This window comes from Scyliorhinus torazame, chromosome 22 (genome assembly GCF_047496885.1).
Source record: "Scyliorhinus torazame isolate Kashiwa2021f chromosome 22, sScyTor2.1, whole genome shotgun sequence".
Lineage (NCBI taxonomy): Eukaryota > Metazoa > Chordata > Chondrichthyes > Carcharhiniformes > Scyliorhinidae > Scyliorhinus > Scyliorhinus torazame.
This window is the reverse complement of record NC_092728.1, coordinates 23,708,624-23,724,224: the sequence shown is the minus strand read 5'-3', so window position 1 is coordinate 23,724,224 and position 15,601 is coordinate 23,708,624. Positions and strand designations below refer to the sequence as shown.

Genomic DNA, 15,601 nt, shown 5'->3' with positions numbered 1-15,601 from the left:
ATATTGACCACTCACACTCTGCTCACTCGATATTGACCGATCACACTCTGCTCACTCGATATTGACCACTCACACTCTGCTCACTCAATATTGACCACTCACACTCTGCTCACTCGATATTGACCGCTCACGTTCAGCTCACTCGATATTGACCACTCACACTCTGCTCACTAGATATTGACCACTCACACTCTGGTCACTCGATATTGACCGCTCACGCTCGGCTCACTCGAAATTGACCACTCACTCTCTGGTCACTCGATATTGACCGCTCACGCTCGGCTCACTCGATATTGACCACTCACACTCTGCTCACTCGATATTGACCGATCACACTCTGCTCACTCGATATTGACCACTCACACTCCGCTCACTCGATATTGACCATTCACACTCTGCTCATTCGATATTGACCGATCACACTCTGCTCACTCAATATTGACCACTCACTCTCTGCTCACTCGATATTGACCACTCACACTCTGCTCACTCGATATTGACCGATCACACTCTGCTCACTCGATATTGACCACTCACACTCTGCTCACTCAATTTTGACCACTCACACTCTGCTCACTCAATATTGACCACTCACTCTCTGCTCACTCGATATTGACCACTCACACTCTGCTCACTCGATATTGACCGCTCACGCTCGGCTCACTCGAAATTGACCACTCACTCTCTGGTCACTCGATATTGACCACTCACTCTCTGCTCACTCGATATTGACCGCTCACGCTCGGCTCACTCGATATTGACCACTCTCTCTCAGCTCACTTGATATTGACCACTCACTCTCTGCTCACTCGATATTGACCGCTCACTCTTTTCTCACTCTCTATTGTATTTTCTTACTTCCTTTGCTATTTGCATTATCCTTGTGTTGACCTGGGCTGTTTTCCTCCTGCAGCCGTGTCCGCAGAATCTCTTGCTTCGTGCTGCTCCACGGGACGTCGCTGGGCAGCCGAGGATGGGAAATGTCTCCGAGATTCATCGCTCGACGGGGAGCAAGAGCTTTGCAGGTTTTTTACCTTTCCCTTTATTGACTACTCACTCTCTGTTCACTCGCTATTGACCACTCACTCTCTGTTCACTCTCTATTGATCGCTCCCTCTTTGCTCACTCTCTATTCACTGCTCACTCTCTACTGACCGCTCACTCTCTATTGACCGCTCACTCTCTATTGCCCACTCACCCTCTATTGACCGCTCACTCTCAATTGACCGCTCACTCTCAATTGATCGCTCACTCTCTATTGACCGCTCACTCTCAATTGACCACTCACTCTCTATTCACTGCTCACCCTCTATTGACCGCTCACTCTCTGTTGACCGCTCACTCTCTATTGACCGTTCACTCTCTATTGACCATTCACTCTCTATTGACCACTCACTCTCTGTTGACCGCACACTCTCTGCTTGCTCTCTATTGACCGCTCCCTCTCTGCTCACTCTCTATTGACCACTCACTCTCTATATACCGCTCACTCTCTATTGATCGCTCACTCTCTATTGACCGCTCACTCTCTATTGACCGCTCACTCTCTATTGACCACTCACTCTCTATTGACCCCTCACTCTCTATTGACCGCTCTCTCTCTGCTCACTCTCTATTGACTGCTCACTCTCTGCTCACTCTCTATTGACGCTCACTCTCTATTGACCGCTCACTCTCTATTGACCACTCACTCTCTATTGACCCCTCACTCTCTATTGACCGCTCTCTCTCTGCTCACTCTCTATTGACTGCTCACTCTCTCCTCACTCTCTATTGACGCTCACTCTCTGCTCACTCTCTATTGACCGCTCACTCTCTACTGACCGCTCACTCTCTGCTCACTCTCTATTGACCGCTCACTCTCTGCTCACTCTCTATTGACCGTTCGCTCTCTGCTCACTCTCTATTGACCGCTCACTCACTATTGGCCGCTACTCTCTGCTCACCCTCTATTGACCGCTCACTTTCTATTGACCACTCACTCTCTGCTCACTCTCTATTGACCGCTCACTCTCGGCACATTCTATATTGACCGCTCTCTCTCTATTGACCACTCACTCTCTGCTCACTCTCTATTGACCGCTCACTCTCTGCTCACTCTCTATTGACCACTCACTCTCTATATACCGCTCACTCTCTATTGATCGCTCACTCTCTATTGATCGCTCACTCTCTGTTGATCGCTCACTCTCTATTGACCGCTCACTCTCTATTGACCGCTCACTCTCTATTGACCGCTCACTCTCTATTGACCGCTCCCTCTCTGCTCACTCTCTATTGACCACTCACTCTCTATTGACCGCTCACTCTCTATTGACCACTCACTCTCTATTGACTGCTCACTCTCTGCTCACTCTCTATTGACGCTCACTCTCTATTGACCGCTCACTCTCTATTGACCGCTCTCTCTCTGCTCCCTCTCTATTGACTGTTCACTCTCTGCTCACTCTCTATTGACGCTCACTCTCTGCTCACTCTCTCTTGACCGCTCACTCTCTAATGACCGCTCACTCTCTGCTCACTCTCTATTGACCGCTCACTCTTTGCTCACTCTCTATTGACCGTTCGCTCTCTGCTCACTCTCTATTTACTGCTCACTCTCTACTGACCGCTCACTCTCTGCTCACTCTCTATTGACCGCTCACTCTCTATTGACCGCTCACTCTCTATTGACCGCTCCCTCTCTGCTCACTCTCTATTGACCACTCACTCTCTATTGACCGCTCACTCTCTATTGACCACTCATTCTCTATTGACCGCTCACTCTCTATTGACCGCTCACTCTCTATTGACCGCTCTCTCTCTGCTCCCTCTCTATTGACGCTCACTCTCTGCTCACTCTCTATTGACCGCTCACTCTCTACTGACCGCTCACTCTCTGCTCACTCTCTATTGACCGCTCACTCTCTGCTCACTCTCTATTGACCGTTCGCTCTCTGCTCACTCTCTATTTACTGCTCACTCTCTACTGACCGCTCACTCTCTGCTCACTCTCTATTGACCGCTCACTCTCTGCTCACTCTCTATTGACGCTCACTCTCTGCTCACTCTCTATTGACCGCTCACTCTCTACTGACCGCTCACTCTCTGCTCACTCTCTTTTGACCGCTCACTCTCTGCTCACTCTCTATTGACCGTTCGCTCTCTGCTCACTCTCTATTTACTGCTCACTCTCTACTGACCGCTCACTCTCAGCTCACTCTCTATTGACCACTCACTCTCTATTGACCGCTCACTCTCTATTGACCGCTCACTCTCTATTGACCGCTCATTCTCTGCTCACTCTCTATTGACCGCCCACTCTCAGCTCACTCCCTATTGACGCTCACTCTCTGCTCACTCCCTATTGACCGCTCACTCTCTCTTGACCGCTCACTCTTTGCTCACTCTCTATTGACCACTCACTCTCGGCTCACTCTATATTGACCGCTCTCTCTCTATTGACCACTCACTCTCTGCTCATTCTCTATTGACCGCTCACTCCCTATTGACCGCTCACTCTCAATTGACCGCTCACTCACTATTGGCCGCTCACTCTCTGCTCACCCTCTATTGACCGCTCACTTTCTATTGACCACTCACTCTCTGCTCACTCTCTATTGACCGCTCACTCTCGGCACACTCTATATTGGACGCTCTCTCTCTATTGACCACTCACTCTCTGCTCACTCTCTATTGACCGCTCACTCTCTGTTGACCGCTCACTCTCTGCTCACTCTCTATTGACCGCTCACTCTCTTCTCATTCTCTATTGACCGCTCACTGTCTGCTCGATCTCTATTGACCGCTCACTCTCTGCTCGCTCTCTATTGACCGCTCACTCTCTGCTCACTGTCAGTTGACCGCTCACTCTCTATTGACCGCTCACTCTCTATTGACCACTCACTCTCTATTGACCCCTCACTCTCTATTGACCGCTCTCTCTCTGCTCACTCTCTATTGATTGCTCACTCTCTGCTCACTCTCTATTGACGCTCACTCTCTGCTCACTCTCTATTGACCGCTCACTCTCTACTGACCGCTCACTCTCTGCTCACTCTCTATTGACCGCTCACTCTCTGCTCACTCTCTATTGACCGTTCGCTCTCTGCTCACTCTCTATTGACCGCTCACTCACTATTGGCCGCTCACTCTCTGCTCACCCTCTATTGACCGCTCACTTTCTATTGACCACTCACTCTCTGCTCACTCTCTATTGACCGCTCACTCTCGGCACATTCTATATTGACCACTCACTCTCTATATACCGCTCACTCTCTATTGATCGCTCACTCTCTATTGATCGCTCACTCTCTGTTGATCGCTCACTCTCTATTGACCGCTCACTCTCTATTGACCGCTCACTCTCTATTGACCGCTCACTCTCTATTGACCGCTCCCTCTCTGCTCACTCTCTATTGACCACTCATTCTCTATTGACCGCTCACTCTCTATTGACCACTCACTCTCTATTGACCGCTCTCTCTCTGCTCCCTCTCTATTGACTGCTCACTCTCTGCTCACTCTCTATTGACGCTCACTCTCTGCTCACTCTCTATTGACCGCTCACTCTCTACTGACCGCTCACTCTCTGCTCACTCTCTATTGACCGCTCACTCTCTGCTCACTCTCTATTGACCGTTCGCTCTCTGCTCACTCTCTATTTACTGCTCACTCTCTACTGACCGCTCACTCTCTGCTCACTCTCTATTGACCGCTCACTCTCTATTGACCGCTCACTCTCTGCTCACTCTCTATTGACCGCTCACTCTCTATTGACCGCTCATTCTCTGCTCACTCTCTATTGACCGCCCACTCTCAGCTCACTCTCTATTGACCGCTCACTCTCTCTTGACCGCTCACTCTCTGCTCACTCCCTATTGACGCTCACTCTCTGCTCACTCCCTATTGACCGCTCACTCTCTCTTGACCGCTCACTCTTTGCTCACTCTCTATTGACCACTCACTCTCGGCTCACTCTATATTGACCGCTCTCTCTCTATTGACCACTCACTCTCTGCTCAGTCTCTATTGACCGCTCACTCCCTATTGACCGCTCACTCTCTATTGACCGCTCACTCACTATTGGCGGCTCACTCTCTGCTCACCTTCTATTGACCGCTCACTTTCTATTGACCACTCACTCTCTGCTCACTCTATTGACCGCTTACTCTCGGCACACTCTATATTGACTGCTCTCTCTCTATTGACCACTCACTCTCTGCTCACTCTCTATTGACCGCTCACTCTCTGCTCACTCTCAGTTAACCGCTCACTCTCTGCTCACTCTCTATTGACCGCTCACTCTCTTCTCATTCTCTATTGACCGCTCACTGTCTGCTCGATCTCTATTGACCGCTCACTCTCTGCTCGGTCTCTATTGACCGCTCACTCTCTGCTCACTGTCAGTTGACCGCTCACTCTCTATTGACCGCTCACTCTCTGCTTGCTCTCTATTGACCGCTCACTCTCTGCTCGCTCTCTATTGACTGCTCTCTCTATTGACCACTCACTCTCTGCTCCCTCTCTATTGACCGCTCACTTTCTATTGACCGCTCACTCTCTGCTCACTCTCTATTGACTGCTCCCTCTCTGCTCTCGCTTTCTATTGACCGCTCACTCTCTATTGACCACTCACTCTCTATTGACCACTCACCCTCTATTGACCGCTCACTCTCTATTGACCGCCCAGTCTCTATTGACCGCTCACTCTCTATTGACCACTCACTCTCTATTGACCACTCACTCTCTATTGACTGCACACTCTCTGCTTGCTCTCTATTGACCGCTCCCTCTCTGCTCACTCGATATTGACCACTCACTCTCTATATACCGCTCACTCTCTATTGATCGCTCACTCTCTATTGATCGCTCCCTCTCTATTGACCGCTCACTCTCTATTGACCGCTCTATCTCTGCTCACTCTCTATTGACCACTCACTCTCTATTGACCACTCACTCTCTATTGACCGCTCACTCTCTATTGACCGCTCACTCTCTATTGACCGCTCTCTCTCTGCTCACTCTCTATTGACTGCTCACTCTCTATTGACGCTCACTCTCTGCTCACTCTCTATTGACCGCTCACTCTCTACTGACCGCTCACTCTCTGCTCGCTCTTTATTGACTGCTCTCTCTATTGACCACTCACTCTCTGCTCCCTCTCTATTGACCGCTCACTCTCTATTGACCGCTCACTCTCTGCTCGCTCTCTATTGACCGCTCACTCTCTGCTCGCTCTCTATTGACTGCTCTCTCTATTGACCACTCACTCTCTGCTCCCTCTCTATTGACCGCTCACTTTCTATTGACCGCTCACTCTCTGCTCACTCTCTATTGACTGCTCCCTCTCTGCTCTCGCTTTCTATTGACCGTTCACTTTCTATTGACCACTCCCTCTCTATTGACCGCTCACTCTCTGCTCGCTCTCTATTGACCGCTCACTCTCTGCTCGTTCTCTATTGACCGCTCACTCACTGCTCACTCTCTATTGACCGCTCACTCACTGCACCCTCCCTACTGACCGCTCATTCTCTGCTCACTCTCTATTGACCGCTCACTCTCTGCTCTCGCTCTCTATTGACCGCTCACTCTCTGCTCACTCTCTATTGACCACTCACTCTCTGCTCACTCTCTATTGACCGCTCACTCTCTGCACACTCCCTAGGGACCACTCACTCTCTGCTCACTTTCTATTGACCGCTCACTCTCTGGTCACTTTCTATTGACTGCTCGCTCTCTATTGACCGCTCACGCTCTCCTCACTCTCTATTGACTGCTCACTCCCTATTGACCACTCACTCTCTGCTCATTTTCTATTAACTGCTCGCTCTCTATTGACCGCTCACTGACTGCTCACTCTATTGACCACTCACTCTCTGCTCACTCTCTATTGACCACTAACTCACCGCTCACTCTCTATTGACCGCTCACTCTCTGCACACTCTATTGACCACTCACTGTCTGCTCACTCTCTATTGACCACACACTCTCTATTGACCGCTCACTCTCTTTTGACCGCTCACTCTCTAATCACTCTCTATTGACCACATCACTCTCTACTCACTCTCTATTGACCACTAACTCACCGCTCATTCTCTATTGACCGCTCTCTCTCTGCTCACTCACTATTGACCACTCACTCTCTGCTCACTTTATTGACCGCTCACTCTCTGCTCACTCTCTCTATGACTGCTCACTCTCTGCTCGCTCTACATTGATCACACACTCTCTGCTCGCTCTCTATTGACTGCTCACTCTCTGCTCACTCTCTGTTGACCGCTCACTCTCTGCTCGCTCTCTGTTGACCGCTCACTCTCTGCTCACTCTCTATTCATCGTTCACTCTCTGCTCACTCTCTGCTCACTCTCTGTTGACCGCTCACTCTCTGCTCACTCTCTATTCATCGTTCACTCTCTGCTCACTCTCTGTTGACAGCTCACTCTCTCTCACACACACACTCTTTCTCGCACGTGTGTGTGTGTGTTTGTGGGGGAGTCTGTGTGTATATGTGCATGTGTGTGTGTTTGTGAGAGTGTGTGTGTCAGTATGAGAGAGACTGTCTGTGTGTGTGTGTGTTTGTGTGTGTGTGAGAAGGTTGGTGAGAGAGTGTGTGTGCCTGTGTGTGTGAGAGAGCGTGTGTTTGTGAGTGTGTGTGTGAGAGGGTTGTGAGAAAGAGTGTGTGTGTGTGAGAGTGTGTGTGAGAAAGTTGGTGAGAGAGTGTGTGTGCCTGCGTGTGTGAGAGAGTGCGTTTGTGAGAGTGTGTGTGAGAGTGTGTGTGTGAGAGAGAGTGTGTGTGTGTGAGGATGTGTGGGTGAGTGTGAGAGAGTGTGTGTGCGAGAGTGTGTGTGTATGAGTATGTGTGAGAGAGAGAAGGTTTGTGTGAGTGTGTGTGTGAGAGAAAATGTGGGTGTGTGGCAGAGAGCATGTGTATTTTTGTGAGTGTGTGTGTGAGATAGAAAGTTTGTCTGCGTGAGAGAGTGTGTGTGCATGTGTGAGTGTGTGTGTGAGAGTGTGTGTGTATGTTCATGTGTGTGAGAGTGCGTGTGTTTGGGAGAGTGTATGTGTGCCTGTTTGTGAGAGTTTGTATGTATGTGAGAGAGAGTGTGTGAGGGAGTATGTGTGTGTGTGAGAGAGTGTGTGTGAGAAAGCATGCATGTGTGAGTGTGTGTGAGTGTGAAAGAGTGTGAGTGTGAGGGAGTATGTGTGAGGGAGTATGTGTGTGAGAGTGTGTGACAGAGAGTGTGTGTGAGAGTGTGTGTGTGTGAGAGAGAGCGTGTGTGTGAGAGAGTGTGTGTGTGAGAGAGAGTGTGTGAGAGAGAGCATGTGTGTGAGAGAGAGTGTGTGTGTGAGAGAGTGTGTGTGTGAGAGAGCGAGTGTGTGTGAGAGTATGTGTAAGTGAGTGAGTGAGTGTGAGAGAGAGTGTGTGTGTGTGTGTGTGTGTGAGAGAGTGTGTGTGTGAGAGCATGCGTGTGTGAGTGTGAAAGAGTGTGAGTCTGAGGGAGTATGCGTGAGGGAGTATGTGTGTGAGAGTGTGTGAGTGAGAGTGTGAGTGAGAGTGTGTGAGTGAGAGTGTGTGTGTGAGAGTGTGTGTGAGTGTGTGTGTGAGAGAGAGAGTGTGAGAGTGTGTGTGCGAGAGTGTGTGTGTATGAGTATGTGTGAGAGAGTGTGTGGGTGAGTGTGAGAGAGTGTGTGTGAGAGAGTGTGTGTGCGAGAGTGTGTGTGTATGAGAGTGTGTGGTTGAGTGTGAGAGAGTGTGTGTGAGAGAGTGTGTGTGTATGAGTATGTGTGAGAGAGAGAGAAGGTTTGTGTGAGTGTGTGTGATTCAGAGAGTGTGTGTGAGAGAAAATGCGGGTGTGTGGCAGAGAGCATGTGTATTTTTGTGAGTGTGTGTGTGAGATAGAAAGTTTGTCTGCGTGTGAGAGAGTGTGTGTGCATGTGTGAGAGTGTGTGTGTGAGAGAGAGTGTGTGTGTATGTTCATGTGTGTGAGAGTGCGTGTGTTTGTGAGAGTGTAGGTGTGCCTGTTTGTGAGTTTGTATGTATGTGAGAGTGTGAGGGAGTATGTGTGTGAGAGTGTGACAGAGAGAGTGTGTGTGAGAGTGTGTGTGTGAGAGAGCATGCGTGTGTGAGTGTATGTGAGTGTGAAAGAGTGTGAGTGTGAGGGAGTATGTGTGAGGGAGTATGTGTGTGAGTGTGTGAGTGAGAGTGTGTGTGAGAGAGTGTGTGTGTGTGTGAGAGAGAGTGTGTGTGTGAGAGAGCGTGTGTGTGTGAGTGTGTGTGAGAGAGCGTGTGCGTGAGAGTGTGTGTGAGAGAGCATGCGTGTGAGAGAGAGTGTGTGTGTGAGAGAGTGTGTGTGAGAGAGAGAGTGTGTGTGCGAGAGAGCGTGTGTGTGTGTGAGTGTGTGTGAGCGTGTGTGTGAGTGAGTGAGTGTGAGAGAGAGTGTGTGTGTGTGTGAGAGAGAGTGTGTGTGTGAGAGAGCATGTGTGTGTGAGTGTGTGTGAGTGTGAAAGAGTGTGAGTGTGAGGGTGTATGTGTGAGGGAGTATGTGTGTGAGAGTGTGTAAGTGAGAGAGCGTGTGTGAGTGTGTGTGAGAGTGTTTGTGAGAGTGTGTGTGAGAGTGTGTGTGAGAGTGTGTGTGAGTGAGTGAGTGTGAGAGAGTGTGTGTGTGTGAGAGAGTGTGTGTGTGAGAGAGCATGCGTGTGTGAGTGTGTGTGTGTGAAAGAGTGTGAGTGTGAGGGTGTATGTGTGAGGGAGTATGTGTGTGAGAGTGTGTGTGAGAGTGTGTGTGAGTGAGTGAGTGTGAGAGAGTGTGTGTGTGTGTGTGAGAGAGAGTCTGTGTGTGAGTGAGAGTGTGTGAGTGTGTGTGTGAGAGAGAGAGTGTGCGTGTGAGAGAGCATGCGTGTGTGAGTGTGTGTGAGTGTGAAAGAGTGTGAGTGTGAGGGTGTATGTGTGAGGGAGTATGTGTGTGAGAGTGTGTGTGTGAGAGTGTGGGTGAGAGTGTGTGTGAGAGTGTGTGTGAGTGAGTGAGTGTGAGAGAGAGTGTGTGTGTGTGTGTGAGAGAGAGTCTGTGTGTGAGTGAGAGTGTGTGAGTGTGTGTGTGAGAGAGTGTGTGACTGTGAGTGTGTGTGTGTGTGTGGTAGTCACCACTAGCTGTATTATATGTATTACGGTAAGACACATATACTAGAGGTACCTGGGTAAATCCCTGCCTGCTGGCTCCGCCCAGTAGGCGGAGTATAAATGTGTGTGCTCGCCGGTGCTGCAGCCATTCTGGTGGCAGCTACAGGAGGCACAACATCTTTGCTCAATAAAGCCTCGATTGTTCCACTATTCTCGTCTTTGTGGTAATTGATAGCGCATCAATTTATTAGCAAAGATTTTTAAAACGATGGATCTCCACATCAAGCCTGATCGCCTGCAGCTGAGCCCTCAAGCAGCAAACGCTACGTCCGCCTTTGACCACTGGCTAGCCTGCTTCGAAAGCTACCTCCGAACAGCCGCTGAGGAACCCTCGGACGCACAGAAGCTCCAAGTCCTTTATTCACGGGTGAGCCCTCACATTTTTCCTCTCATCCGGGATGCGCCCACTTACTCCGAAGCGATGGAGCTCCTGAAGGGACATTACGTTCGACCAGTCAACCAACTATACGCCAGGCACCTCCTGGCCACAAGACAGCAACTCCCCGGGGAGTCTCTGGACGATTTCTGGCGTGCCCTGCTCATCCTGGGGAGGAACTGTGACTGCCAGGCAGTTTCGGCAGCCCAGCACCAGAACCTTTAATCCGAGACGCCTTCGTTGCGGGCATGAGGTCTGCGTATATCCGCCAGCGCCTACTGGAGGGGGTGCGCTTGATCTCGCGGGAACTAGGCAGCTCGCGAACTCGTTAGAAGTGGCCTCCCGTAACGTCCAGTCGTACGCCCCCGAACACGCGGCACCCTCGTGGGCATCGTGGGCAACTCCGGGGGGCCGAAGTGCTATTTTTGCAGGCAGAATAAACACCCCCAGCAGCGCTGCCCGGTGCGGAGCACGACCTGCAACGGATGTGGGAAGAAGGGACACTTTGTTTCTGATTGCCAGGCCCGGCGTTCCTGCACCCCCCACGTGCGACCCAGGGGCGCCGCCATTTTCCTCCTCGCAAGCCACGTGTGGCCCGTGGGTGCCGCCATCTTCTTCTCCGCAGGCCACGTGCGGCCCATGGGCGCCGCCATCTTTGGTGCCACCCACCATGTGCTCCCCGTGGCCGCCGCCATCTTCGGCGCCATTTTGGCCCCTGCTCAGGACCCCTGCTCGTCTGGCCGTTCATCGCCTGTCACTACCTCCACCACCACTGATCAGCCCGGGACCTCCCAGCATCTGCCACAGCTCGCCTCGATCACCATGGATCAGTCCCGGCCCCGCAACCTCGCGACCACAACAACGACGGTGAAAATCGATGGGCACAAGACTTGCCTTTTTGACTCCGAGAGCACAGAGAGCTTCATCCACCCCACGACGGTAAGGCGTTGCTCCCTCGCGGTACACCCCGTCACCCAGAAAATCTCCCTGGCCTCCGGATCCCATTCCGTGGAAATCCGGGGGGACTGCATCGCGACCCTCACCGTCCAAGCGTAGAGTTTAGCAACTTCCGGCTCTACGTCCTCCCCCACCTCTGCGCTGCCCTGTTACTCGGCCTGGACTTCCAGTGCCACCTCCAAAGCTTAACCTTAAAATTCAGCGGACCCCTACCCCCCCTCACCGTGTGCGGCCTCACGACCCTTAAGGTCGACCCACCTTCCCTGTTTGCGAACCTCACCCCGGATTGCAAACCCGTCGCCACCAGGAGCAGACGGTACAGCGCCCAGGGCAGGACCTTCATCAGGTCGGAGGTCCAACGGCTTCTGCGGGAAGGGGTCATTGAGGCCAGCAACAGCCCCTGGAGAGTCCAAGTGGTAGTAGTAAAGACTGTGGAGAAGCACAGGATGATCATTGACTACAGCCAGACCATCAATCAGTACACGCAGCTCGACGCGTACACCCTCCCACGCATATCTGACATGGTCAATCAGATTGCGCAGTATCGGGTCTTTTCCACAGTGGACCTTGTGGTAGTCACCACTGATGTATTATACTGTATATATATATATATTTATGGGTTTTACGGTAAGGCGCCTGCACTACAGGTACGGGGGTAGATCCCTGCCTGCTGGCTCCGCCCAGTAGGCGGAGTATAAATGTGTGTGCTCTCCGAACAGCAGCCATTTTGTAAGCTGCTGTAGGAGGCCACACAGCTCTGTGTAATAAAGCCTCGATTACATTCTACTCTCGTCTCGTCGTAATTGATAGTGCATCAATTTATTACACAGATGTTTCAGAGATGGACCTCCGGATCAAGCCGGATCGCCTGCAGCTGCATCCTCAAGCAGACAACGCCAAAAAAGACTTTGAACATTGGCTGTGAACACTTGGATGTATGTTTTGAAGCATACATCGGGTTTACGCCAAACCCAATCCCAGAAGCACAGAAGCTCCAGATTCTGTACACGCGGCTGAGCTCCAACCTTTTTCCCCTCGTCCAGGGCGCGCCGACCTATGCAGATCTCCTATCCCGGCAACTTCCCGGTGAGTCTGTGGAAGATTTCTGGCGTGCCCTGCTCGCCCTGGTGAGAGACTGTGACTGCCGGGCCGTTTCGGCCACTGAACACTGAACCTATTGATGAGACACACGATCGTTACGGGCATAGGGTCTGACTACATCCGCCAGCGCCTCTTAGAGGGGGCCACGCTTGACCTCGCGGCGACCAAAAAACTAGCGCTCTCGCTTACGGTCGCATCACGCAACATTCAGGCCTATGCCCACGACTGTGCGGCCCACTCCCCCTGTGCATCGTGGACTCCGCAGACGCCCAGCCCATCGTGGACCCCATCAGTGACAGCCCCCCGCCTGCGCCATGCGGCAGCCAACCAACCCCGGGGGACCCAAATGCTACTTCTGTGGACAGTCAAAACACCCCCGACAGTGCTGCCCGGCGCGGAGCGCTCTCTGCAAGGCCTATGGCAAGAAGGGACATTTTGCTGCAGTGTGCCAGGCCCGCTAATCGCCGCTATTGTCCCGGCACCCCCCATGTGCGGCCAATGGGCGCCGCCATCTTCCCCTCCTCGGACCACGTGTGGCCCGTGGGCGCCGCCATCTTGCCTCCCCCAGGAAACCTGCCCGTCGGGCACCTCATCGGGCCGCTCATCGCCTGCAACGATGACCAGCCGTGTTTCGCCTCGGTCACGATTGACCAGTCTCGACCGCTCAACCGCTTCGACAAAGGTGACGGTCGACGGACACGAGATCTCCTGCCTTCTGGACTCCGGGAGCACTGAGAGCTTCATCCACCCCAATACGGTAAGGCCTCCCTCGCGGTACACCCCTCTAACCAGCGAAACTCCCTGGCCTTCGGACCCACTCCGTGGCGATCCGGGGGTACTGCATCGTCACCCTCACCGTCCAGGGCGTGGAGTTCAATGGATTCCACCTCTACGTCCTCCCCAACCTCTGCGCAGCCCTACTACTCGGCCTGGACTTCCAGTGCAACCTCCAGAGCCTTACCCTGAAATTCGGCGGGCCCCTACCACCCCTCACTGTGTGCGGCCTCACGACCCTTAAGGTTGTGAGGCCTTCCCTTTTTGCAAACCTAACCCGGATTGCAAACCCGTCGCCACCAGGAGCAAACGGTACAGCGCCCAGGACAGGACCTTCATCAGGTCCGAGGTCCAGCGGCTGGTTCGGGAAGGCATCATCGAGGCCAGCAACAGCCCCTGGAGAGCCCAAGTGGTAGTGGTGAAAACCGGGGAGAAAAACAGGATGGTCATTGACTACAGTCAGACCATCAACCGGTACGCGCAGCTCGACGCGTACCCCCTCCCACGTATATCTGACATGGTCAATCAGATTGCACAGTACCGGGTCTTCTCGACAGTAGACCTGAAATCTGCCTACCACCAGCTCCCCATCCGCAAGGCGGCCGCCCATACACTGCGTTTGAAGCAGACGGCCGCCTTTACCACTTCCTTAGGGTTCCCTTCGGCGTCACCAACGGGTCTCGGTCTTCCAACGGGAGATCGACCGAATGGTTGACCGGTACGGATTGCGGGCCACCTTCCCGTATCTAGACAACGTCACCATCTGTGGCCATGACCAGCAGGACCACGACGCTAACCTTTCCAAATTTCTCCACACCGCCACTGTCCTCAACCTCGCGTATAACAAGGAGAAGTGTGTGTTCAGCACGAACCGCTTAGCCATCCTTGGCTATGTGGTCCAGAACGGAGTTCAGGGGCCCGACCCCAATCGCATGCGCCCCCTCATGGAACTCCCCCTCCCCCACTGACCCAAGGCCCTCAAACGCTGCCTGGGGTTCTTTTCGTATTACGCCCAGTGGGTCCCAAACTAGACGGACAAGGCCCCCCACCTCATTCAATCCACCGTTTTCCCACTGGCGGCCGAGGCTCACCAGGCCTTCGACCGCATCAAGGCCGACATCGCCAAGGCCGCGATGCAGGCAGTCGACGAGACGCTCCCCTTCCAAGTGGAGAGCGATGCATCAGACGTCGCTCTGGCCGCCACCCTCAACCAGGCAGGCAGGCCCGTGGCATTCTTTTCCTGCACCCTCCATGCCTCTGAATTTCGGCACTCCTCTGTAGAAAAGGAGGCCCCAAGTCATCATTGAAGCTGTGCGGCATTGCAGGCATTACCTGGCCGGCAGGAGATTCTCCTCACTGACCAACGGTCGGTTGCCTTCATGTTTAATGTGGAGATTGGACTGGGGTGAGCACAGTAAGAAGTCTTACAACACCAGGTTAAAGTCCAACAGGTTTGTTTCGAATCACTAGCTTTCGGAGCGCTGCTCCTTCCTCAGGTGAATGAAGAGGTATGTTCCAGAAACATATATATAGACAGATTCTAAGATGCCAGACAATGCTTGGAATGCAAGCATTAGCAGGTGATTAAATCTTTACAGATCCAGAGATGGGGTAACCCCAGGTTAAAGAGGTGTGAATTGTCTCAAGCCAGGACAGTTGGTAGGATTTCACAGGCCAGATGGTGGGGGATGAATGTAATGTGACATGAATCCCAGGTCCCGGTTGAGGCCGCACTCACGTGTGCGGAACTTGGCTATAATTTTCTGCTCGGCGATTCTGCGTTGTCGCGCGTCCTGAAGGCCGCCTTGGAGAACGCTTACCCGGAGATCAGAGGCTGAATGCCCTTGACTGCTGAAGTGTTCCCCGACTGGAAGGGAACATTCCTGCCTGGTGATTGTTGCGCGATGTCCGTTTATCCGTTGTCGCAGCGTCTGCATGGTCTCGCCAATGTACCATGCTTCGGGACATCCTTTCCTGCAGCGTATGAGGTAGACAACGTTGGCCGAGTCGCACGAGTATGTACCGCGTACCTGGTGGGTGGTGTTCTCACGTGTAATGGTGGTATCCATGTCGATGATCTGGCACGTCTTGCAGAGATTGCCATGGCAGGGTTGTGTGGTGTCGTGGTCACTGTTCTGAAGACTGGGTAGTTTGCTGCAAACAATGGTTCGTTTGAGGTTGCGCGGTTGTTTGAAGGCAAGTAGTGGGGGTGTGGGGATGACCTTGGCAAGATG

At 52.4% G+C, this 15,601-nt stretch overlaps 1 protein-coding gene across 1 annotated transcript in view; it reads left to right on the top strand.

The window, feature by feature from the left end:
- The window catches only part of LOC140398964 (fibulin-1-like), a 316,048-nt gene that overhangs the window by 237,889 nt on the left and 62,558 nt on the right, over positions 1–15,601 (top strand). The window contains exon 3 of the mRNA XM_072487977.1: positions 914–1,025. Coding sequence (XP_072344078.1) covers positions 914–1,025 — 112 coding nt within the window. The remainder of the gene's footprint in view (positions 1–913; positions 1,026–15,601) is intronic.